The sequence below is a fragment of the Vipera berus genome, assembly GCF_964194415.1.
Source record: "Vipera berus genome assembly, chromosome: 6".
NCBI classification, from domain to species: domain Eukaryota; kingdom Metazoa; phylum Chordata; class Lepidosauria; order Squamata; family Viperidae; genus Vipera; species Vipera berus.
Window position 1 is genome coordinate 92,129,729 of NC_138208.1, and position 24,927 is coordinate 92,154,655.

The 24,927-nt window shown below is 60.4% G+C and overlaps 2 protein-coding genes across 2 annotated transcripts; both read right to left on the minus strand.

The window, feature by feature from the left end:
- Positions 1-221: 221 nt before the first annotated feature.
- Positions 222-24,663, minus strand: PRRT4 (proline rich transmembrane protein 4; the record flags this gene model as incomplete). The annotated part of the gene is given in 6 exon segments (XM_081330691.1): positions 222-572; positions 625-1,731; positions 1,734-2,296; positions 16,187-16,306; positions 16,592-17,166; positions 24,083-24,663. Coding segments are annotated over 6 exon segments (3,297 nt in total).
- On the minus strand, positions 7,308-8,747 carry LOC308670422 (adenylate kinase 8-like; the record flags this gene model as incomplete). Its single annotated transcript, XM_081331924.1, has 1 exon — positions 7,308-8,747. The coding sequence occupies one exon, from the start codon at positions 8,745-8,747 to the stop codon at positions 7,308-7,310; it is 1,440 nt and encodes a 479-aa protein (XP_081188050.1).
- Positions 24,664-24,927: the final 264 nt, after the last annotated feature.

Consider the following 24,927-nt stretch of genomic DNA (forward strand, 5'->3'; position numbering starts at 1 on the left):
GCCCTCCCCTCCCCAAACACGGAGACCAGACAGCCTTTCCATAAAGTCCTTTTATTAAAACTCCAGAGCTGCGGAAGGAGGGTTTGGATTCCTCCCCCCCCCCGCGCAGAACAGAGCCGCCCGTTCTCTTTGCTGGCTTTGAAGGTCGGGAAGGGGGGGTTCACTTCAGTGCCACCTCGGCCGGGTCCCCAGCAAGGAGGAGACGGGGGAGGAGCAACCCTTTACGCTAGCAGGGGAGGAGAGGGTGGCGGTGCAACGGCAGAAGCCCGACCCATCGCCTCTGTTCCCACGTTTAACCGGGTCCGCTGAAGACCCGGCAGCTGCGTTTGCACAGCGAGCAGCTCGCTTAGTTGTGGGGCGCTTGCCGGGCTTTCGAAACCGGCCCCTTTGCGGGCAAGAATTCGACGCTTTGCGCGGAGGCAGAGCGACGTGGGAAGAGGCAGGGCGCGCCTTCCGCCGGGCCAGAGACCCCGGCCCACCTGCCCCCGTCCCTTCCCAAGGAGGGAAGACCCCAGGCCGGGAACGCTCTCGTCGCGCCGGCAACCGGCGGAGGCTTGGGCCGGGGGTCCATCCTGGGGGGGGTCCAGGGGGTTATAAATCTATGGTGTCGCTGGCAACACTGACAGCATCCTCCTGCCGGCTAACCTCCGCCGACTCCTCCCGCGCGAGGGCCGCGTCCACCCCGGGTTGCCCCACCGACGCCCGGGAGCGCTCGGGAGGGGGCCCGCGTGGGTCTCCGGGAGCCGGAGAAGACCGGAGCGAGCTTCCGCGGCTCGGGGAAGGCCCCGGGGCGGCGCTCCCGCTGGGGCTGGCGGGGGAGGAAGGCCGGGTGGCGGTCCCGCGTTGATGCAGGGCGGCCGCGCCGTCGTCCAGGCCCAGCTCCAGGCAGGAAGCCGCGCGGGGCGGGGGGCGCTCGGGGCTCGCGTCCAGCGAGAGGATGCTGGAGGCAGAGAAGGCGCCGCTGCCCCGGAGGAGCCCCTCGCTGGACAGCGCCTCGTCGATGCTGCGGCGCAGGTCGATGGGCGAGGGCGGCTGGAAGTCGGCGGTGGGATCGGCTGCCTCCGCGGCCAGGCTGAGCACCGACCAGGCGGGCGCGCCGGGGCGGGCCTCGACGGGCCCCTCCGGGGACACGGCGCACAGCGGGAGGTAGTCGGACTGGCTGCGGACCACCGGCTCGCGCGCGGCCAGCTTCTCCTGCTGGGAGAGCGCCCAGTGGAGGCTGCGGGGCAGCGGCGGGGGCTTGGCCGGGCGGGAGGCGAGGCGGCGGCAGCAGGCGGCGGCAGAGCAGCCGCAGGCGAGGTGGAGGCCGAAGGCGGCCAGGGGCAGCCCCACGCCCGCCTCGCACAGCCGGCACGAGAGCTGCAGCGCCCACCAGGGCCAGGGCCCGAACAGCGCCGGGCGCAGCCCGTAGCCCAGCGCCTGCAGCACCGAGTAGGCGTGCAGGCCGGCGCTCAGCAGCCCGAAGGCGGCGGCGGAGGAGGCGGCGCGGGCGGCGCGGCTCCAGCGGCGGCCGCTGGCGAAGGAGCCCTGGCCGGGGGGCGGCGGGGCGGCGCTCCGAAGGTCGTAGACCTGGGCCGGCTCCCCCCGCGCCAGGCAGGAGCACCCCAGCAGCGCGGCCGAGAGCAGCGCGGCCAAGAGGGCGAAGAGCCCCCGCGAAGCCAGCAGCAGCACCGGCAGCCGCTCGGCGGCCAGCACGGCCCCGGCCGCGGCCGAGAAGTGGCCGAGCAGCAGCAGCAGGCCAGCAGGCAGGGCGGGCGGAGGCCGGGCCGCGCAGAGAGCTTGGCCCGCGGGCGCCGCGAGAGCAGCAGCAGGGCGACGGCCAGGGCTGAGGTCAGGCAGGGCAGCGGCAGGTCGCGCAGCAGCCGCACGGCCAGAGCGGGGAGCCGCTCCCGCTGCCGCCCGTCGGCCTGGCCGAAGAGCAGCCCGGCGCGGGCGCCCCCGGCCCCCAGCAGCAGCAGGTGGAGCAGGCCCAGCAGGCGGGCCTCGGGGGCGGCCAGGCGGCGGCGGCAGGGCAACGCCAGCAGGGCGAGCAGGGCCAGCGCTGCCTGCAGGGCGAAGAGGCAGCCGGCCCCGTAGACGTGGGCTTCCCAGGCCGGCCCCCACGCGGCCAGCGCCGCCTTCCAGTCCGAGTGCAGCGGGACGAAGAGGGGGGCGCCGGGCGGCAGCGGGGGTGTGCCGGGCTCGGGCCGGGGGGAGCCGCAGGCGTCGGGCCGGTCGGGCAGGCAGGCAGGCAGGGCCACGAACGCCTCCTCGCTGCCCGGCGGGGCGCTGGGGCTGCCGCTGGACTCCGCCGGTCCTGGGGAGAGAAGAGGGAGGGAGGGGTAAGCCAGGGAGGGAGGGGCCGCTCCTGCCCCGACGGCAGCCCACGACACGCAGCGCGCCCTTGCGGAGCCCCCCCTCCCCAAAATAGAAAGCGCAGCAAAGGGCAAAGGAAACCGATGCTGCTTTTCTCCGGAGCTCCTGGTCCACGCCCTGCAGTGCCGGGCGAAGGTGGCTCCCCTCAGCCGTGGCTCCCCCCTCCCCCCCCCGCAGAAGTGCTGGCACAATCTGTGCGTTGGGCAGCCTGCGGGATCCAAGTGGGAGGGCGGCTGCTCCGCCAGTGCAGAGTCCCGGAGGAGGAGGGGGGGGGCTGCTGTAGTGCTGGAGCCATGGAGTTGGGTCTCCAAGTGCCTTGTAATCCTTCCCTGTCTCTTCCTAGTGCCGTGCCAAGCCTGCCATCTGAGGGCCTTCAGAGGTCCAGAAATTGGGCAGCACCAATTCCAGGGTTTGGTGGAGGCTGGCAATGGAGCTGCCCCCCTCCCTTGGAAACATTTCTTCCTTCCATTACCTGATCCTCAGCAGGTTCGTTTTAATCTTGGCCCCCTTCTGTCCCGCAGACCCCCGAGTGCTCCTAGCCTGGCCTGCCCCTCAGCAGCCACCCTCCTTCTCCTGAATGTGTGGGGAGGGGGATCCAAGGCTGGCAGAAGCTGATCAGGCCCCCCAAGGAACGGGCAGCCACCAGGGAGGTGGTCCAACCCAGTCGGGATGTAGGACTCCAGCCCCAGGACCAGAGGCTGTGAGGTGATCTCACGATGAATCGTTAAAGGTGCTTCCAAGTAAAGGCATCACGCAGAGATGCAATCATATTAGCTTTATTCAATGATAGATCAAAGAGAAAGAAATACTTGGCATGAAAGCATTCATGCCTGCATGTGAGAGAGAAACAAAATAAAACAAGCTAGCATTACATAACTAAAACAAGAGAAGGACTAAGAGCTAGGAGTAGAGGTAGAAGCAGGGATAGAACTGGAGACTAGAAAGCAGCCCCTCGTGCAGAGGTATTTATGGGGGGTCTTGGTCCCTCCCTGACCATAAAACTCTCTCGCCAATGGGGCTGTCGGGTCCGAGACCCTTGGCTCATCAGTGGAAGCAAAGAAGCCTCTTTGCTCCCATCTGATGACCTTTTTGGGGAACTGCCATGGCTGGCACTAATCATCTAACAGAGGCAGCCAGACTGACAGATAAGATAGCCTTTATTGTCATTTTGTTTACCGTGAGCACAAGGGCACACATCAAAAATGAAATTTAGTTGCCCTCTCTCAAAGTGAACACATACATGACACACACCTAAACATACTATATACAGCATATGTTTAGACCCACAGCCTACATAAACATAACAAATATTAAATATTGTCCATCTTGAATACATAGCGGAAAGAGGAAGCCTGGGAGTTCACAAGGTTGATGCTGTGTGGAACGAAACTGTGGCTGAATCTGGATGTTCTGCTACGGATACCACGAAGCCCCCTCCTCCCAGAAGGGAACAAGGAAAACTGGTCGTGAAGAGGGTGTGTAGTGTCCCAGACAGTCTTGTGGGCCCTGCTCAAGCATCGCTTCTGTGCTGTGTCCCGGATGGGAGGAGGGAACTGCCAATGATCTTTTCGGCCGTCCTCACCACTCTCTGAACTGCCAATGATCTTTTCGGCTGTCCTCACCACTCTCTGCACCGCCTTCCTGTCCGAAGCGGGGATGCTTCCAAACCAGACTGTGATGCTGTGTGACAGGAGGCTCTCGATCGTCCCTCTGCAGAAAGTGGCCAGGACAGGGGAAGGAAGATGGGCTTTTCTCATGCGACGCAGGAAATGCAGGCGCTGCTTCCTCAGGGTCTCACTGCTGAGTGGCCTGTTTTCCTGGCTGTGCAACACTCCCTTGTGAGCAGAAGCCACAGAAAGCCCGTAGCACCCTCCGTGGGGACAGAAGTAGCAGCCCACAGAAGGCGGAATCTGGCTCCTGCTCCTGCCGGGCAGGACGACCGGAACCCTTAAACGTGCTGGGCTGAATCCGTGCTTCAAAAACCGCCCAGCCCTCTTGCAGAATGGGGCTGGATGGGGCACGTGAAGAGCCTGGCAATGCCTCACCGGCCTCTTTCAAAGCACGGCTCGGGCATTATGGGGGGCAGCCAAGGGGCTGGTCTCCCCACAGCCTGAACCCTGTGGCCAACGAAGAGAGGAAGGGTGGCCATTAGGATCCGGGATGATGCCTCTGTTAATGACGCAAGCATTTAGGATTCTGGGGAAGGTATTGCAGGATGGGATTCCTCCTGCAATTACGAGATTGCCAGGAAAAAAAATGAAGCAGGGGAGCCAGCCTCTCTCAGCGGCGAAACCCCCCACCCCAGTGCCTCCCCCTTGTTTGCATTTTACTTCCCTTTGGGCACGCGAGTGCCCCCTTGCAAGGCAGCAGGGGCGGTGGGGAACTTCCCGAGAAAAACCCACTGGGACCCATTTCACAGTCAGGGAATGGAGGCTTCATCCCCATCTACACACAAAAAAATGTCTTAGACCCCCCCCCCATAATCCACATGAACATAAAAGAGGGAGGAGGGGAAGCACGATCACACCTGGATGTTGCCATGGGTGGTCCTTGACCTATGACTGCAACTGAGGCCTCGTAAATCACGGGCGTCATATGACCTTGCTTGATGCTGCTCCTTCTTTTGCCCCGGGGGGGGGGTTAAGGGAAGGCAGCGGCTGCGAGGCAAACGCTGTGGGGTGCTTTTAGATGAGGACTGGAAGTAAACATTGGTTCCCAAGAAAAACATCCTAAATTGGGGTCATGTGACTATGAATCATTGCAGACACTGTAATATAAAGTTGGAAGGGACCTTGGAGGTCTTCTAGTCCAACCCCCTGCTTGAGCAGGAGATCCTGTATACCATTTCAGACAAATGGCTGTCCAGTCTCTTCTTAAACGCTTCCAGTGTTGGAGCATTCGCAGCTTCTGCAGGCAAGGAGTTCCACTGGTTAATTGTTCTAGCTGTCAGGAAATTTCTCCTTAGTTCCAGGTTGCTTCTCTCCTTGATGAGTTTCCATCCGTTGCTTCTTGTCCTGCCTTCGGGCACTTTGAAGAATAGATTGACTCCCTCTTCTTTGGGGCAGCCCCTGAGATACTGGAAGGCTGCTATCATGTCACCCCTCCTCTGATAAACGTCAGCCGGTTGCCAAGTGCCCAAAATGTGGTCACATGATCATGGGGGCATGGGAAACAGGCCTTTGTAACTTCAGATTTGGATCATAAGTGTAGGTAGTTCTTGACTTTGTCCCAAAGGTGCTTTTTCAGGAGGCAACTGGACTTTCCTTTTTCTCTCTGAAGACGTTTTGCTTCTCTTCCAAGAAGCTTCTTCAGCTCTGACTGGACAGCGGGGAATGGAAGGATTTATATTCCTTTGCAGACAGCTGGTCGTTTGCCTTCTTTAGATGTTTACCTGCGTCCTGAAGGTCACCTGAGTGCTGCAAATAGGTGTGGAGCCTTCTTGGAACTGCTGAAAGGACCGTGTGGTAGACTGGAGAGAGGTGGTGTCGTATCCCTCCACCTCTGTTGAGAGAGGGCTGTTCAGTAGTGACCTAGCCGGCCTCTTCGACCCCTTTCAAACCAGCCGTCCTCTCTGTCCAGAACGTGGACTTTGCTGTCCTTGAAAGAGCGGCCTTTGTCCTTCCAATGCGGTCCTGATGGGCTGGTTCTCCTATGTTGTGCCATTGCGTTCCTGAAGACTGGGCCGTCCCAGGCGAGGCGATCCTCTGCGTTAAGTGGCTGGCCGGGGATGCCCCGTGAAGGACGGAGGAGCTCAACCAAGCAAATCCTCCCAGCTACGTTCAGATGGAAGGTCAGCCGGGCGGTTTTCAAGAAGAGATGGACAGTCATTTGTCCGGAATGGTTCAGGCTCTCCCGTTTGAGCAGGGAGTTGCACTAGAACAGGGGTCTCCAACCTTGGCAACTTTACGACTTGTGGACTTCAACTCCCAGAATTCCTCAGCCAGCCAAGGTTGGAGACCGCTGCACTAGAAGACCTTCAAGGTCCCTTCCAACTCTGTTAATTGGGAGATGGGGGAAGCAGAAGAAGGGGCCTGCCCTGCCTGCCCACCCAGGGCCAGCCGGAGATGCCCAAGGGCTCTCAAAGCACCCATCCCCCCAAGGTTGGAGGGCAGAGCAAACCTTCTGCTAATGGAACAGATGCCCTAGACAGGCAGAAGACCACCGGTGGGCTGAGGACTCCACACCAGCCAGCCAAAGGGGGAAAGCTCAGCTCCCTCCTCCACCCCAAGGGCAAGTCCTCACTTGTCTCTGTGTCAGCTGGGCCCCTAATAGTGCCGTGTCCGCAGCAGCAAGCCTAACTGGGGGGACGTGGCAAATTTCAGAACCAAACCCCTTTGGAAAACTCCTCCCACTTTTCTGTAGCCACCTGCCCCTCCCTCTACAAAATTAGGAATGGGGGCTGGGGGGCACAGAGTGTGGCAAGGGTAGCCAGAAGCTCCCAGCTGTAATTCCATCAGCCCCGTTTTTCTCTGTCAACTGGACAGAAAGTGCCCCACCTGGACCGGGCTCTGCTGACAGGGCACAGAGGTGCCCTTTTCTTGGGCCCAACCGTTTGGGGCCTCAGGGGTCAGAGCAGGCTAATCTCTAGGGCGGGTATCCAAAACGGGCCACTACGAGCCACAGGATCACTGGGAGAAGTTAGCTCAGCCCTGCCAGAGTTGGCCCAACTTTACTTCCAGGGAAGGCAGAACAAGGCTCTTTTCTGACACCCAGCCTGCTGCCAATTGACAGGGATGGGCACCAAGAGCAGCGACTTGCAGGACCCAGGCACCGTGGCTGACCCAGGGGCAAGGCATTTCTTAAACAAGAGGCAGAGATGGCTTCCGCATTAAAACAAAATATTTTTATTTTCCCATTACTGCTAAACACATTGCCCTCCCCTGGCCATCCATGCCCTGCTGCTTGCTGCCAGGGCAGTGCTGGCAAAGCCACGGGAGGTCACCTCTCTGGCTTTACAGCTTACAGATGGGCAGAGGCTTGACCAGGCAGCTCTCAATGTACTCAAAGACGGTGTAGGGGTCTTGGTCTGCGTTGAGACAAATCGAGTCCTCATAATGCTCCTCCAGGTCAGCCAGCTGCTGGCTGTAGATGTCCGTCTTCCGCTCCACTTGGACGGGGTCATCCTTGGGGTGCCTGCGCAAGCGCTGGTGGACCTCCTTCTCCACAGGTGGCTTGTAGATGGTGTGGTATCTCTCTCCGGTGGCAGGGTCAGTGGCACGCTGGCAGAGGCGCTGCAGCCCTACCTCGGTGGGCAGGTTGAGGAAGAAGACTCGGTTGGGCTCAACACCAATCTGCCGGAAAAGCAGCGCCTGGTCCACGTCACGAGGGAAGCCGTGCAGCACCCAGCCGTAGGTGCGGCAGTCGTCCTGTTCCAGCCGCTCCTTGAGGACGTGCAAAGCGATGTTGTCTTTCACAGGGCACCCCATTTTGAAAAAGGGCTTGATGAATTCGCCCACACCTGTGTTCCCAGCCACTTTCTCCCTCAGGAGGTCCCCAAAGAAAATGTTGACCACCCCGTATTTTTGGGAGAGCAGAGCTGCCTGCAGGCTTTTGCCACTGCCCGGGGGACCCAGGAGCAGGATGCGGGGAGTGAAGGGGGCACTGGAGCGTGGACGACTCTGCACAAAACTGAGCGCCTGGGCAAAGACGTCAACGCAAGGCTGGTCGGCGTTGATAGCCTTGTAGCAATCCTGGTATGTCTGGATGATGCCGGGCATGTTGCGGTGGTTTTCCAAAAGCCGCCGAGCGGTGGCTTGCTCGGAGGTGTCTTCCGGCTTTACCAAGCGCTTCTGCACGGTGAAGTCAACCGGCCAGTCAAAGGTGGTGTGGTACACCTCCTGGGTGAGAGGGTCCACACGCTTCCCCAGGTTCCTCTCGATCAGCACGGTGTCCGGGGCATAAAGGACCACAAGGTGCCGAGGTAGGACACCCAGGGTCTGGAGCTCCAGGGCCTGCTTCCTGGTCTGGGGGAAGCCGTCCACCACCCACCCCAAGGTCTCGCAATCCACGTCGCTCAAGCGTTCCTGCAGGAGAGAAGCCCACAGCTCATCTGGGATCGTCTCCCCACGTGTTTGATATCCCTCGGCCTCCCTGGCCCTCTTCAGCAGCTTGATGTGCACGAGCTCCTTGGGGCAAAGATATGTTGCACTGAGGTGCTTACAAATCCAGCGGGCAATGGTGGTCTTCCCAGAGGCCGGGGGCCCCACGATGAAGACCCTGGGCACCTCTTCATTGTTCTTCTTGAGGTGTTCTATCATGAAGTCAATGGGGTTGGCCGGCCGGGCCACGAGGAGAGCTTCCATCAGGCCCTGCATGATCTGGAAGATGTTGTGCTTTTCAGCATAGATTCCCATCTCCGGGGGGATCTTGTGAGGCTTGCTGGTCGCATCCATTTCTGAATGTTGGAGACTGCCCAGTAAAGTGGGTTCTGAAACAGACTCTGCATTCCAAGGTTGCCAGGTGCTTCTGATGACGGAAGCAGCCCATGGAACCTTCTGCCACAATTGTTCAGTTGAGTCAGAGAACTCCCCCCCATGGGAGTGCCCCCCCAAGAGAGTCCAGGGAACTCAAGGGAGAAGAGGCCAGAGCAATCCTGCTCAGCTGCAAATATTCCGGTTTGCCTCGTCCCTCCGCATTTTTCACTTTTGCTTCCTGGCACTCGAGACGTCACAAGGAGACAAACGACCGGCTCGGGAGACGCTCTCCTCCCCTTGAAGCAGCCAAGTAGGGGCTGCCATCCTCCATCAGGCTACTCACGAGACGGCTCCTGCCTGCAGTGACAGCGTTGCAGGTGGCACTCCTCTGCCAGCCCTGGGCACCTGAGGTGGCACCGGCTGCCTGTTTTGAAGTTGATGCCCCTTGACACCCATCGCCCCGGATGAGCAGGGCTCTAGTGGAGTTCAGGAGAAGGGCAGCTGCTTCCCTCGGTGGGTGAGGCCCAGAAGAGGACGTGTGCCCGCCTGTCTGTAGGGCGCTGCGTGCCAAGCGGAGCCTCACTTGCTATGTCCTTGGACCGGGCTATTTTCATGGCTTGTGGGTTCTCTTATCGTTCCCTGCCCAGAGTTGTACGCTTAAGATGGGCAGCTGAATCTACGTTCTACATAAACAATCAGAGATTCTTTTAAATTGTTCCCCGGGATCCATGACGAAACCAGGGAGGAATGTTTAGGGTGACAGGGGCAAAAGGCGAGACAGGCGCTGGAAGGCAGCCAGCCAGCCCAAGAGCCGGTCTTGCCCCTTAGGCCTTCTGGTGACCAGACCCGCTGACGCTGATGCAGAAGAGGCTTTGGATGGCGGTTCCTGCAGGCCCACCTCTCTCCCCTCTTCTGTCCCTCTTTCTCCTCCCTGCTGTTGTGACTCAGGGCCAGCCGGTGGGTCCGACAGCCGGGTCCGATGTATCGGAGGACTCAGATGTGGGGGAGGAGGGAAACGAACCGGCTGATGATGATTTGGAGGCTTTGCAGAGTCCTCAGCCGGGGACCTCTTCTCAGCTGTGTGAGCCCGAGAGTGCGGAGGATGATGACCCACAGCTGGCCCTGTTCAAGGACGCCCGACGTAGGAGGCAGACGAGCAGGGACAAACAAAGAAAGACTATGGGACTCCTCGGGAGGAGGCACAGGGAGACCACGCCCTGAGCTCTCTATAAAAGAAGTGTTTGGGGAGGGGCTAGTTGCTGAAAGCAACTTTTTCGTTTGAGAAGACAAGCTCTTGTGTTTTGTTATCTGCGTCATTAAACCTTGGCAGAAGCCTTTTAGCCTTGGACGCTTTCCAGACTCGTCTCTTAATTAGGGGTTGGGAGAAGAGAGCTGGTCCAGAACAGTTTGCTTTCAGCCACTCACCCCTTAATACTACGATGGAGCAGCTTCTTGCCGAGAATGCCCAGCTCAACCAGCAACTCACCTTGCTGGCCACTCAGGTGGCACAACTGCAGGCTCAGGTACATGCTGCCCCCCCACCCAGGAGGAAATGTCAGTTAGCTATGCCGGATAAGTTTGCTGGTAAACCAGAACTGTTTCCTGCCTTCCTGGGACAATGCCAGCTTTATATCAGCGTGAGAGCAGCTGATTTCCCCACTGACCGAGATAAGGTGGGATTCGTGTTGAGCCTTCTGTCGGGAGATGCAGCTCGTTGGGGCACGCCTCTGTTGGCACAGCCTAGCCCTTTGTTGGATAACTTTGGGGGGTTTTGTGACCATATGCGCCTCATGTACGAGGACCCGATTAAGGCGCAGACCGCCACCCGACGTCTGAAAGCTTTGAGGCAGGGTCAGCGCCCCCTACAGGCCTATATCAGCGATTTCCGGCTGCTTAGCCAGGATTCCGCCTGGAATGAGGCTGCGCTCGTGGATGCCTTTCAGGATGGCTTGTCAGAGGAGATGTTGGATGAGCTGGCCCGCGTGGACATTCCCTCAGATCTGAATGGGCTGATCCATCTTTGTCTGCGGATCGATGCCCGGCTGCAGCAGCGTAAGAGTCGCCGTGCCACCCCACAGACCCCTGCCGCCCCTGTTGTGCGTGAGGCCCCAGTCCAGAGGGAGGAGCCAATGGAGCTGGGTGCCGCCAGGTCCCGTCTATCGGTGACGGAAATGGACAGACGACGATCGGAGGGGTTGTGTTTTTACTGTGGGGACCCTGGACATTTGGCTGCTTCTTGCCCAAAGAAGCGTCAGCGGGCGTCAGTGACCAAGCCTGCTCCGAGAAAGTCCCCTGCTTTGCTATCGGGAAACGGCCCGAGCCCGATCTAGACGGTGTGAAAGATCGGGCGACCCACAACGATCACGCCGAGCGACGCCGTTCCGACGGTGCCTGTGAACCTCCACGGCATTTGATTTTGGAGGCACGACTGATCCTTCCTGGCAAGCCAGAGGGGATTCCGGTCCATGCCTTAATTGACTCTGGGGCTACCACTAACTTTATGGATTCGGCCTTTGTGGCCAAATGGGCTGTTCCCCAGTGTCCGGTGGATCCGCCCATGCTTGTGGAGACCATCGATGGTCGAGTGCTCCTGTCCGGGCCTATCACGGCCGCCACGCAACCCGTGTGTATGGCCATCAGTACCCATGTGGAGGCCATTCAGTTTTACGTCACTTCGGATCTGCACTTCCCCGTGGTCTTGGGACTGGCGTGGCTCCGGGCGCATGATCCACAGATCTATTGGTCTCAGAACTTGGTCACCTTCCCAAGTTTGCAGTGCGTGGACCACACCCGCCATATCTGTGCCGGCCAGGTGGAGGGTTCCTCAGGGGTTTCCTTGCCTCCCGTACTGTCCGACTTTGCTGACGTGTTCAGCGAGTCAGAGGCGGACCAATTACCCCCGCACAGGCCCTACGACTGCTCCATTGACCTAGTCCCTGATGCGCCTCTCCCAGTGGGGCGTTTGTACTCCATGTCGGAGCCCGAGTTGGCCGCATTGCGGGACTTCCTGACAAAGAACTTGGCTCGTGGATTCATCCGGCCCTCGTCCTCGCCAGTGTCTGCGCCCGTGCTCTTCGTCAAAAAGAAGTCGGGCGAGTTACGGCTTTGCTGTGACTACCGGAAACTCAACGCTATCACGGTGCGTAACCGCTACCCGCTGCCCCTCATCCCCGAGCTCTTGGACCGACTCCGGGAGGCTAAGATCTTCACGAAACTGGACCTGCGTGGAGCGTACAACCTCGTCAGGGTTCGGCCGGGTGATGAGTGGAAGACAGCGTTTGGTACTCGCTATGGACATTTCGAGTACACGGTGATGCCGTTTAGCCTGACCAACGCCCCCGCTGTGTTTCAGCATTTTATGAACGACATCTTTCGGGATCTGTTGGACCAGTTTGTTGTGATTTACTTGGACGACATCCTGATTTACTCCCCGTCGCGTGAAGCGCATCATCAGCATCTCCGTCAGGTCCTGCAGCGCCTCCGGAAACATCGGCTGTTTGCCAAGTTGGAGAAGTGCCAGTTCTACCAGGTGACCATTGATTTCTTGGGCCACCGCATTTCTCCCGAGGGCATCGCCATGGATCCAAGTAAAGTTGAGTCGTTGCAGAGTTGGCAACCCCCGCGTCGCGTGAAGGATGTTCAGCGACTTCTTGGATTTGCCAACTACTATCGGACATTCATCCCTGGCTTTGCTGCCTTGACAGCCCCCCTCACCCGGCTCCTGCAGAAGAAGACTCGGTTCCAGTGGAACGCCCCCGAACAACAGGCGTTCCAAGCTTTGAAGGACGCCTTCATGAAGGAGCCCATCTTGAAGCATCCTGACCCGCAACGGCCGTTTGTCGTGGAGGCGGACGCCTCCGACATTGCCATTGGGGCCGTGTTACTCCAGGCAGCGACGCCCAACGGTACCCTTTTCCCTTGCGCGTATCACTCTCGGAAATTGAATCCCTCGGAGCGCAACTATACCATCTGGGAGAAGGAGCTGCTGGCCATCAAGGCGGCGTTCGAGGCTTGGAGGCATCATCTGGAGGGGGCGCGGCATCAAATCGAGGTCCGGACGGACCACAAGAATCTGGAAAGTCTGCAGACCGTTCGGAATTTGAACCAACGCCAGATCCGGTGGTCCCTCTTCTTTGCGAGGTTTGACTTTCGGGTGCGATATATACCAAGCGGGCACAACCAGAGAGCGGATGCTCTGTCCAGGAAGCCCGAGTACACCCGAGTGGAAGACAAGCTTCCGCCCAGGACAGTGATCCCCGTCGAGTCTTTCGCTGCGGTACGGGAGCCGGTGGATATACGGGCTCGGATCCGGGAGGCGCAGCAGCAGGAGGCGTGGGTGGCTCAGCGGAAGGAAGAGGTGGGGCCAGATTCGCCTTGGTCGGTCACGGATGGACTCCTGTATTATCGTGACCGGCTCTATGTTCCAGGAGGGCCACTCAGGGGACTCGTCCTCAGCCAATGTCATGATAACCCGGCTGCGGGGCATTTTGGCCTGTTCAAGACTCTGAACCTGGTCTCCCGTACTTTCTGGTGGCCCCGAGTCCGACACGATGTCCAGTCTTATGTCACCTCCTGCGTCCCATGCAGGCAGGCCAAGTCAGCGACAGGGGCCCCGCCTGGTTTACTGCAGCCTTTGCCAACGCCCAAGAGACCCTGGGGGGCTGTGTCCATGGACTTTCTGACGGATCTACCCCCATCCTCCGGCTTCACGACAGTGTTTGTGGTGGTGGACATGTTGACCAAGATGGCGCACTTCATCCCCTGTCGCGGCTTACCGTCAGCTCGCGCCACTAGTCGCATGTTCATCCAACAGGTGTTCCGGCTGCACGGCCTTCCCGACAGGGTCGTCTCCGATAGGGGGGCCCAGTTTACAGCCCGCTTCTGGCAGGAGTTGATGCGGGCGTTGGACATTAAGGTTTGCCTCTCGTCCGCGCATCATCCTCAGACCGACGGGGGTACCGAGAAGGTCATCGGCATCTTAGAGCAGTATCTGCGCTGCTATGTTAACCTGCAGCAGGACAACTGGGTGGACTATTTGGCCATAGCCGAGTTTGCCTTTAATAACTCGCAACACACCTCCACGCAGATGACACCGTTCTTGGCCAACGTGGGTTATCACCCCAGGTTCTTCCCTCTTTCTCCCGTGGACTCACCGGAGCCGGCAGCGAACGAATTCATGGCGGAGTTACAGGCGATCCATCGGTTGGTGCGACGGCAGCTGGAGAAGGCCAAGGCCGACTACAAGAGGTTCGCCGATCGGTCGAGAAGGGATACGCCTCCACTATCGGTGGGGGATCGGGTCTGGCTGTCCACCAGGAACCTACCATCCACTCGGCCGGCGAGGAAGCTGGACCACCGTTACCTTGGACCGTTCCCAGTCGAGGCCGTCATCAACCCGGTCGCCTATCGTTTAACTCTGCCACGTTCCCTGCGCGTGCACCCCGTCTTCCATCGGTCCTTGTTGGTCCCCGAACGACCGGCCTGTCCACTTCGCCAGGCGGAACCTCCACCATCAGGAACTCGTGATGGAGGCAGCACCCCCGAGTACGAGGTCGCCAGCATCAGGGATTCCCGCTGGCTGAAAGGTCGCTTCCAGTACCTGATCGAGTGGAAAGGGTACGGGCCGGAGGACTTCACATGGGAAGACGCGACCGCCGTTCATGCCCCTGCGTTGGTGACTGCTTTTCACGAACAGTTCCCATCCCGACCGCATCCGGATCGGCAGACCCGAGGGAAGGGCCCTGCGGTGCGGGATAGTGTTGTGACTCAGGGCCAGCCGGTGGGTCCGACAGCCGGGTCCGATGTATCGGAGGACTCAGATGTGGGGGAGGAGGGAAACGAACCGGCTGATGATGATTTGGAGGCTTTGCAGAGTCCTCAGCCGGGGACCTCTTCTCAGCTGTGTGAGCCCGAGAGTGCGGAGGATGATGACCCACAGCTGGCCCTGTTCAAGGACGCCCGACGTAGGAGGCAGACGAGCAGGGACAAACAAAGAAAGACTATGGGACTCCTCGGGAGGAGGCACAGGGAGACCACGCCCTGAGCTCTCTATAAAAGAAGTGTTTGGGGAGGGGCTAGTTGCTGAAAGCAACTTTTTCGTTTGAGAAGACAAGCTCTTGTGTTTTGTTATCTGCGTCATTAAACCTTGGCAGAAGCCTTTTAGCCTTGGACGCTTTCCAGACTCGTCTCTTAATTAGGGGTTGGGAGAAGAGAGCTGGTCCAGAACAGCTGCTTTCATGCACACCCACGCACAGCCCCTCCCACTCTGGCATTGTTGCAGGGAAGGACGGCAAGAATTAGGGGCAGGAACATCCCCAGATCCCACATCCTCCACGCTTGAGAATTCAGATCCAACATTCTGAAGCTTTCAAGCGGATTCTGCTCCCACCTGGAGGCTCCTGGGAATGTCTGTCCCGCTCGAACATCCTGAGGAAATTCCTGTCTGGTGAGCAGCCCCCCCCCCGCAGCCCCCTCCCACAACTACACGGGTGCAAAGCAACTGAGGGAGCAGGTAATCTAGGTGCATTTGCTTCGCTACCAGAAATCCCAGCAAAATCCTCTTATCGTTGTTCTTGGAAATGTAAAAAAGCGTGAAGGGACATTTTATCATGTAAGGTGGAGTTATGAAAAAGCAATGAGGATTCAGAGTTTTAAAAACTGATCAGTAGAATTTCGCTTACTAGGACTTATGGATAGTCAGTTGGAAGAGGCTCCTGGATGCAGTCAAGTTAATATACACACAAAGACAGAAGAAGACAAGAATGCACACAATGGAGGAACGGAGGGTGAAGAATCTGCAGAAATGGCTAAATTCACCTCTTTTTTACTTTTATAACAGATCAGAACACTTTAACGGACTTTTTGCTGAAAATGGGTTAAAATGAACTGGCGATTTGTGGAATTGCCGACTAATAAAGGAGAGAAGGAACCCCACTATTAATTCAGAAGGGAGGGAGGAGCTTTAAGCTTGTAGCTGCTGTAGAGAAGATCGGAAGTTCCTTCTTTGAGGTTTAATTTTTCCCTTTGCTCTCCATTGTTTGTTAACTATTTAATCTTTTAACTTTACAAAAAATGCTTTAATACGAATTATTTTTAAAAAACTCAGCAAATCTGAGGGCTGTTAATAGTCACTGCTAAACCTGCCGGAAGGTCAAGTGACAGGAAGACATCCAAGGCCTGGTTTCCAGACCAAGGAAGGTTTCCGGGGGACCCCTGAGGGACCCCTGGTGGAGGACGGGCCCTGGGGGGGTGGCCCAAAGGACCCTTGGCTGCTCCACCGTCCCAATCCAGAGAAACATTCCAGGAGGAGACCAATCTCACTGCCATCTCTGGCTCCCTCTCCCAGCCAGGTGTCCCGCTGTGTGGCTGCAGAACTTCCTTGCCCCATGCATGGCAGCCCCCCCCAGTTATACTCTTACCTGGCCCTAGGGTCCCTTCAGCAGTGGGGTGGGGGTCCTCAGACGCTTCCACGGGGCTGCCGGTGACATTCCACTCCGGGGGCTTCCACAGCTCCGGAGGCAGGGTGAATCCAAAGAGCCCTGTCGAAGCAAGGACCACCCCGTGCAAGGGATCGGCAGGGGGGCTTGGGACCCTCCCCCCCAGGATGAGTTGGCCAGAGCCTCGGCCCCGTTTCTCTCTCTTCTGTCCCTCCAGCCGACGCCGCCCAGGGCCTGGCGGAGCTCCAGCCATTTCTGCGGGGCCCCTCGCTGGCCACCGCAGGGCTCCCCGGCGCCGGCTCCGGACGCGCCCTGGCTCGGCCTTTCCAGGACAGACATTTGCGCGTCCTCCCCCGCCCCCTCCGCCAAGTCTTCAGCAGTACTTACCGGGGCCCCCTCCTTGGCTGGCAATCCCCAGTGCGTCGGCCAGGGCAGGGAGGAGGCTGCCGCCGCCGCCGCCCAGCACCGAGCCCGCCTCCTGGCTCAGCCCGGCGCTCAGCCCGATCTCCACCTGGAAGCCGAGCTCGCTGCCGTGCTCCCGTGGCCGGGCGGGGGGCGCGGAGGGCCGGGGGGCCGGAGGGGCGCGCGCCGGGGTGGAGCTCGGGCCGGCCGTGGAACCCGGGACGGGCTCTGCAGCCTGGCCGGCGCCCGCGGAGTCCCCCTCGGCTGGGGAGTGGGCGGGGGCGTCCGGCTGGCTGCGGGGCAGGGACCCTGCGTGGGGCTGCCCCTGGCCGAGCACCTTCACCTGAAAGTTGAGCCCCAGGTTCAGCCGCAGGGCGGGGGCTTCGGTGTGGGTGGGCGGCAGGGTGGGGGTGGCAGGCGGGGCCGGGGAGGGGCCGGACTCATTCTGGGCAGGGGGCAGGGGCATCGCAGGGCCCGGCGGCGGGGACAGGCACAGCAGCAGCAGCGGCAGGAGTTCCCACATTGGCCTCGGTGTGAGTCTCGCCGCGGGCAGGAAGCACCTGGGGAGGGGAGGGGGAGGGTCAGCCGGACTCTATTTGGTCCTGGGAAGGTTCCACCCAGCCCCCACCAGCTTCAGACGGAGCAAGGATTGTCCCCAGGAGGCAGCCGGGGAGGAAAGAGTTAATTCCTCATCTGCCCCGTTGCCTCCTCATACGTGCACCCCACACATTCATGCACAATTGAAAACATGCAAGTCAAATGCAAAACCAGCCGAGCCCCGGAGGAGACGCAGTAATAAAAGATAACCTGCTCAGCAGAATGGGAACCCCCAAAGCTGACCCCCCTCCCAGGGCCCCCCAAAGAAAAACGGATGGACCGAGGACCCTGTCTGGCAGCCACCACCGCAAGGAGGGCGCTGCAGAGGCCTCCTTCCCCTGGCCGGCCGCGGGCAAGGGGGCTGCCTCATGCCAGGGAGACGGAGAGTGGCGTCTCCTTCTCACAGCCCAGGACCAGGCCTGGGGGGCACTCCGTGCGCTGGGCAGGCAGAGCGAATGAGCGACGCAAGAGGGATGCAACTAGGACACGCGTTGGGGCCGTGGAGGCAGAGGAGGCGAGGCAGGGAGGTAAGCCAGGCTGCAAGCAAGCGGGTGAAGGTCGAGTGCGCAGGGCCTCCACACACAGGCAGCACAGCAGCCGCTCCCAGGCCAAAACTGATGTGTGGCCACCACCCTACAGACACAGGAGCAAGTGGACGTTCCCCTCCCCCAATTTCTGGCACTCTTAGGCAGTCGCACACCTGTCAACTGAAGCTCCTCCAGCAGAGCCATTTTGGCCTGACCCCCTGGTCCCCCCCCCCCCCGCCCTTGCAAGAGGGGCGATGGGCGGGGCCACTCTGGGAGGGAGGGAGGGTGCCCACCCCGAAGCCTGGCTGCTCTCAACTGGCCAGAGAAACCTCTTACATCTAGAACAAGGGGCTCTGTGGGGCAGGCCCCCAGCCTCCCCCAGCCCTGGAGGACCCAAGTGAGCCATCCGAGGAGATCCTGCAGGCCCAAGGGGGACGCAGCCCCAGTGGGAGAGACGTGACAGGCAGAGAGGCAGAGGGAGGCAGGTGAGGCCTCTCCAGCAAGTGGAGACGAGGCGTGAATTCTTCCTCAGCCTGGCAGGTGGCGGCATTTCCCAACCAGGCTGAGGTGAGCTGGGAGGGGGAAGAAGGCCCACCAAGGGGGTCCAGACCAACCCCCTCGGCCTGCCTAGGCCTGGGCCAGAGCGGCTGGGGGCTTTGGGGCTTTGCTGGCTGAGACCAGAAGAACCGAGCTTCGTGCCAGTCTGGAAAAGGCCACAAGAGGGAGTGCCAGCCTCCGGCGTCCCACAGGTGGGTCCCCGGGGATCCCTCTCGGCCCTTCCTGGAGAGCCCCAGCCTGGATGACGGCCAGCAGCGCCTTTAAGAAATGGGCACCTGCATCCTTTGGGGCAGAGAGGGACCCTCTGCCCGGCTTCGGCACCGCCTGCGACCCCAGTTCTCTCTGGGGAAGGGACCCCCCCCAGTTGGGCTGTGGCAACCTGGATGCTAAGTACAGGCGGTCCTCGACTTACAGAAGTGCATTTAGTAACCGTTCAAAGTTACAGCCGCACTGAAAAAAGTGACTTAGGACCGTTTTCCACAATTACAACCGTTGCAGCGTCCCCACAGTCACGTGATCCAAACTCAGACACTTGGCAACTGACACATACCTATGACGGTTGCAGCGTCCCAGAGTCACGTGATCCCATTTTGCAACTTCCCGACAAGCAAAAGCAACGGAGGGAGCCAGAATCATTTCACAACCGGGTTATTAACAACTGCAGGGATTCACTTAAACGACTGTGGCAAGAAAGGTCGTAGGAAAACCCCAAAGGGCTAAACCCCACTGAGCCCCGCCTCCCCCACCCCGGCGCTAGCCGTCCGTCCTGCCGCTCAGCCATCCGGGCTCCAGGAGGAACGTCCCACAGGGAAACAAGGGGGTCGCCAGGCTTCCCATGGCATCTCCCGTAATTCCGGCGTTTTCTTGGCCCGCAGCTGACTCTGCCCGCAACCTCGAGTGGCCTGGACTGCACGAGACCTTCAGAACCAAGGGAAGGTTAACCCTGCTGGGTGCTGGCTGAGGGTGTCGTGTGAAAGAGCGCTCAGATTGCAGCTCTTCCCGGAACTTCCCGCCCCTCCGCAGAGCCCGGACTGCCCTGAGACGCTCCAGACTCTCTCTTTTGCCTCTGCAGACAAGCTGAGTGCAGGGAGCTGGGCCCTTGGGGCAGCCCCTGCCCACACGAGCGGTGGCATTAGGGCCCTCTTTGGGGCAGGGGGTCCTGGAATCAGGGTGCAGGCTCCCCCAGGCTCTCCAGTCGGCTGGGCTGGGCTGCCTTGAGAGGAAAGTCTTCCCAATAAGCCCGTTCACACACACACACACACACACACAGAGGTCACCGAATGGCAAAGGAGTCTCAGCCATGCCCCCTCCCCGTGGACAGAGGAAGAGGAGAAGGCTGTCTTCGCCCCAGCCTTCCCCTTCCACCACGAAGATGAGCTCCCACCAGCCTCCGTGTGTGGGGGGGGGGGGTGGAGAAGGGCTGGGCCCTTTCCTAAAAGGCGCCTCTCTTGCTCACTCACTCCATTTGAGCTACCTGGGCACCTTCCTCCCCACCCCCCGCAGCTCTGCGCCCCCACGTGGCCCCCCCTTGTTCTTCTCCCATCAGTGCCTTTCTATGTGGCTCCAAACGTGCCCAGCATCCTTTGGGGCAGAAGGACCCCACAGCAGCCCCTGGACGTGCTGGAGCACTCTGGCCAGACCCGGGAGGGATGCCGGTGAGGAGGTAGGTCTGGGGGCCCAGCCCGTCTTTCAGGAGGCGGAGAAACGGGGGGCATCAGCCGGCCTTGGGCGCTCCCGCCCGGAGAAGCAGCTCCCTCTCCCGGATGTCACAGCCGCTCAGCTGAGCCATGTGAAGCGACAGGCTCCAATGCCAGCTGGCATCTCCCGGCCTCCCTCTCCGGGCACCGCTGGGCGACAGCTGAGGAGGCAGGAGCCGATGGAGCTGACAGCCCAGCCCCAAAGGAGCCATTCTGGCTGGACCCGGATGCCTTGTGGGCATAGCTGCTGCCAGCCAGGCACCAAGGCAGGCAGGAATCTGTGTGCTGCTCTGCTGTGTGCCCAGTGAGGCCGTGTGGCAACTCCACTGCTGGCGCCACTACCACCGTTTCACACCTCAGCGTGTGCAAAGACCAGAAGCCTGGCTTGGGCCCTAAGGCAGCGTTTGTTTTACTTATTTACTTATTTATATTATTTAACAGAATAAGAGAGTTGGAAGGGACCTTGGAGGTCTTCTGATCCGAAGCCCTGCCCAAGCAGGAGACCCTCTGCCATTCCAGCCTCTTCTTCAAAACATCCAGTAATGGAGCAGCCACAACATCTGGAGGGAAGCTGTTCCCCTGGTTAATTGTCCTCACTGAGCACAAACTTCTCCTTAATTCCAGGTTGCTTCTCTCCTTCATCACTTTCCATCCCTTGTTTCTTGTCCTGCCTTCAGAGGCTTTGGAGAATCACGTGAACCCCCCCCCCTCTTCTTTGTGGCAGCCCCTCAAACACTGGAAGGCTGCTATCCTGTCACCCCTGTTTCTTCTTTTCTCTAGACTGGCCATACCCAAATCCTGCAACCGTTCTTCACATGCTTCAGCCCCCAGGCCTTGGATCATCTCTGTTTATTCATATATCAAACTTCTTACCTGCCCATTTCCCTCATGGGGCGGGTCAGGGAGTAGGCAGCTTGTGTCCCAGCACAGTCATGGTGGGGGGCTTTTATCCAAGGCCGGGTGCCCCCCCCTCAGTTGCAGCTGAAGAGCTGCATTTGCTGAGGAGCCTCTTGCAGGGCTGAGTCTGACGGGCTGAGCAGCCCCATCCAGCCAGTTGGCTGATGGCTCCACAGCTGGACACAAGCAGTCCTCAACTTACAACAGGTCATGGAGTGACCGTTCAAAGTTATGACATCATTGAAAAAAATGGACATGCCCATTTTTCACATGATCGTGGCAGCCCCCCCCCATGGTCACATGGTCAAAATCCAGACCCTTGGCAACTGACTCATTTTTATGACAGTTGCAGCGCCCGGGGTCACGTGATCCCCTTTTGCCACCTTCCGATGAGCAAAGCCGACAGGGGAAGCCTGATTCACTTGCCAGCTATTTTACTCACTTAACAGCTACAGCGACTCACTTACCAGCTGTGGCAAGAAAGGCTGTAAAATGGAGCAGAACTCACTTAACCGATGTCTAACTTAGCCACGGAAATTTTGGGCTCAGGTGTGGCCGTAAGTCAAGGACGGCCTGTGCTGAACGGAGCTGAGGCCGTTTTCTGTCTGACTTGCATGTTGACTCACGAGAGGCTCAAATAAACTGAAGTCACATCAGCTGCTAATCACGAAAATGTTAAAAGTTGGCCAATCAGGGCTCACCCAAATCAATAAATCTGATGACTGAATTATCCCAGTTTTGGGGGTTCCACGACATGCCAAATGCTCAACTGAGGCTGTCTAATTTCATTCTGGCCAAACGAATAACCCCGGGATGGCTCCACGCAAGGGTCTGCTTCCCGCTGCATCTTAACACTCGGCTTCCATCCCCACAACCGCCCAATCCTGCTGGGCCTTGTTAGGTGTGTTGCCAAAATCCACAAAACGTGCTAAGCCAGCCTTGCAAAAGACAGAACGAATCGAGCTGGAAAGCCATCCCGGCTGATGGTGTGAACCAAAGACGGGTTGTGCAGTTGTGCAAACTGTCTTGTGCAACTCAAGCAGACTCTCATCAATCACCCTTCGGAGCAGGGGGTCTCAGCCCCTGTTGTTAGGAGACGGGGGCTCCCAGAGTTTCCCAGCCAGCCTGCCTAGAGATCATCTAAACATCTGCATAAGAGCATCTGGCCCACCTAGCACAGCTGTTGGGAGGCTTGTTGGCCACTCTGGACTGGAGGACAAGAGCCGCCCTCCCCGCCAAGCAGGTGGGGCTTCCGGACTGTATCTCCCCCCACCCCAATTTAGCCGCATCTTGTCTCCGGTGCCCCAATCAGCCAGCCTGGGCTTCTCGGGGGCGATCTTGGGGTCCAAATGGACTCTCTGACCTCCACACTGGACTGAGAGCGGGGGTTCCCCAACAGCCGTGCCCCAAGGCCTTGGATCGGACTCCAGAGGGGGGAAACAGCCATCTGTATTCATACCCCCGAGGCCCAACTGTCCACGAGCCATCAGCCCCTCTTCTCATCATCCAAAGCAGCTTTTACGAGAACAGTCCCCGGCAGCAAAGTCCATGGCCTGGTGGGCCCAGAAGCTTTTCCTCCTGCTAGCCCCATACTGAACTGAGCCAGACGCCCCTGGGGCTAACAGGATGAGCCCTCGCCTTTCTCTCCGTCAGCCTGATTGTGCAGAGCCAGCCCAGGCCTGGCTTGCCTGAAGGAAGGGAAGCCACTGCCCAAGCTCTCTCCGACCCAGCCGGAACCAGCCAAGGCAGGAGGCCCAAGACCGAGCAACGGGGCCCCAGGGACCCCATGTCAGCAGCCTGAGGGGGACTGCAAAGGGCCCGTTTGGCTTCAGCCCCTCCGAAAATGCGATGCTGCCTCTTCCTCCCAAACGGTGGGCAGGAGGGATCACATGGGGGGAGCTGCTGAGGGTGGCAGTGCATTGCATCGCTGTCCATGCACAGAGTGTTTTCAACCCCCAGAGTGTGCTCCCCCCAAGTATAAGAGATCTTCTACACCAGAAGCGCCCCCCGCCCGTCCCTCTGCTATTAAAACTATGCAGCTCAGGAGGGTCCCTGCCTCACTTGCCTGGAGGCTCCTGTGAGGGATCCCAGAGGGAGGTGATTGGGGAGCCCCCCCCCCCCAAGAGTCTCTCCTCCACCGGTTTTGCCTTTCCGCTTACATCTAATCCTCTGGCTGGCGTTCCCAGGGAGCTTCCAACAGAAACCAGATCAAGAGCCTCCCGGTGGGTGGGTGGGTGGGTGGTTGGGTGGGGGTCCTCAGCACCAAAGGCTGGCTCTGCCCTGAGACTCCTTGGGGGCTTCTTCATTCAACCTTCCCCTGGACTTGATCCCCGGAGCCTCTCCGAGAAGGGCCACTGGCTCCTCCCCCACAGCAGCCTCGGGTGCAGTCGCGGAGTCTTGGGGGAGGCAGACGCTTCCTCCCCCTGGGGCTGGCTGACCTGGGCTTTCCTTGTAATGGGGGGGGGGAGCTGCTGCTCCAGTCCTCGCAGTTCCTTTCCGGGATGCGCTGCGGTTCGACAGCGACGCCCGCGAGCTGGCTCTCCCGAGGTCCGGAGGAGAGGGGGTGGGGGAAAGGGGGGGGGCGAATCAGAGCTCCTCTTTTTGCTCCGGAGGCAGGCCACCCTCCTCCCGCAGAAAGTCTCCTAGCCCGCAGGAGCTCCAACGGAGGCGGCCAGGAGATGCCTCACGCCAGCCAGCCGAGGGACATCGTGCCCTGTCCTCCCCCCCCCCATAAAGGCCAAGGAACGACGCCGCGTCCCACCTGGGAGGCCCTTCCCGCAGCGGCAGGAGAGAGTTTCGACCGGCCCCGATAGCCGCAAAACCAACCGGCGGGTTCGGAGGGGCGAGAGCCGGTCGGGGGACCCGCAGGGAAGGCGCCGCATCGTCCGGGGGCAGCCGCGGAGCAGAAGGAAACGCGCAGGGAAAGCAGCGGCGGGGAGGGAGCCCTCGCCCACGCGCGCGCTTTGCCCGCCGCCCCGCGCGACAGCCAGACCCACGCGCGGCTCCCTCTCTTCTCGGGGCCCGCCTCGCCTGCCCCGCCGCCCACCCTCCCGCCTGCGCTGCCGGGACCCGGGGCCGGGGCCGGGCTGAGGACTGGCTCGTCCGGCTGTCCCCCCCCCGCCGCCGCCTTCGAGGCTGGGCGAGAGGGGCTCGGCAGCGCCGTCGGGGCCCCGAGGAGGTGGCTGGCCCGGAGTGCTCACCTGGCCCGGCCCGACCGGGCTGCCGCTGACCAGGCCCGCAGCGCGCCGCTTCCCTCGCCTCCTTCCGCAGCAGCCCAGCTGGCGCCTGACGGCCCGGCGAAGCGGCAGGGCGAGCAGCCCGAGTGACAAGCGGCTGCAGCGGCGGCTCCTCCCCGTTTGCCGTCGGAGGCGCCCCCCGCCCCCCCTTTCCCCCTGCCCACGGCGAGGCGGGAGCCGCTTCGAATCCTGGGCGCATCCCGGCGGCTGCCGCTGATGGCAGCGCGAACCTCCCCCGGGCGGAGCGGAGGCGGCGGCGGCGGAGGAGGAGCCGGCAGCTGCCGCCCGCACGGTGCCAGCACAGCCGCTGCCAACCTGCCCGCCGGCCTGGAGACCCCGGCCGGACCACCTGCGCGGGAAGGGCCGGGCGGGCGGGCGGGCGGTCCTGGGCCCCTGCAGGCCCCGCCTTCTGCTCCTCTGGCTCGGCTGGGGGCGCCTTCCCGCCCAAGACGTGGCTCAGCTGGGCAGGCCAGCAGGAGGGACCCCGCGGTCCCTGCCTGGAAGCCCAGGCTGCGCAGAACAGGAAGGGCCGGGTCTGATCTCATGGGGCAGCCAGGCTCTCCTTCAGCTGCAGGCCTCGGCTCAAAGCCTCTCCGCGCCCCACCAGCCTGGGCACTCAGGCTGCCCTACACTGCAGGGCTGTTGTTGAAGAGCAGATGTTGTAAACCCTTCCACCATGGGCAGCACCTGATGTGAACCAGTCGGTGGCTGAGACACAGACACGCAAGAGTGCCCAGCGAATAAAAGTACAACTCATAGTGCAGATCTGTACTTGACCTGAAGCCTGGGAAATGGCAGTGCTGCCCTCG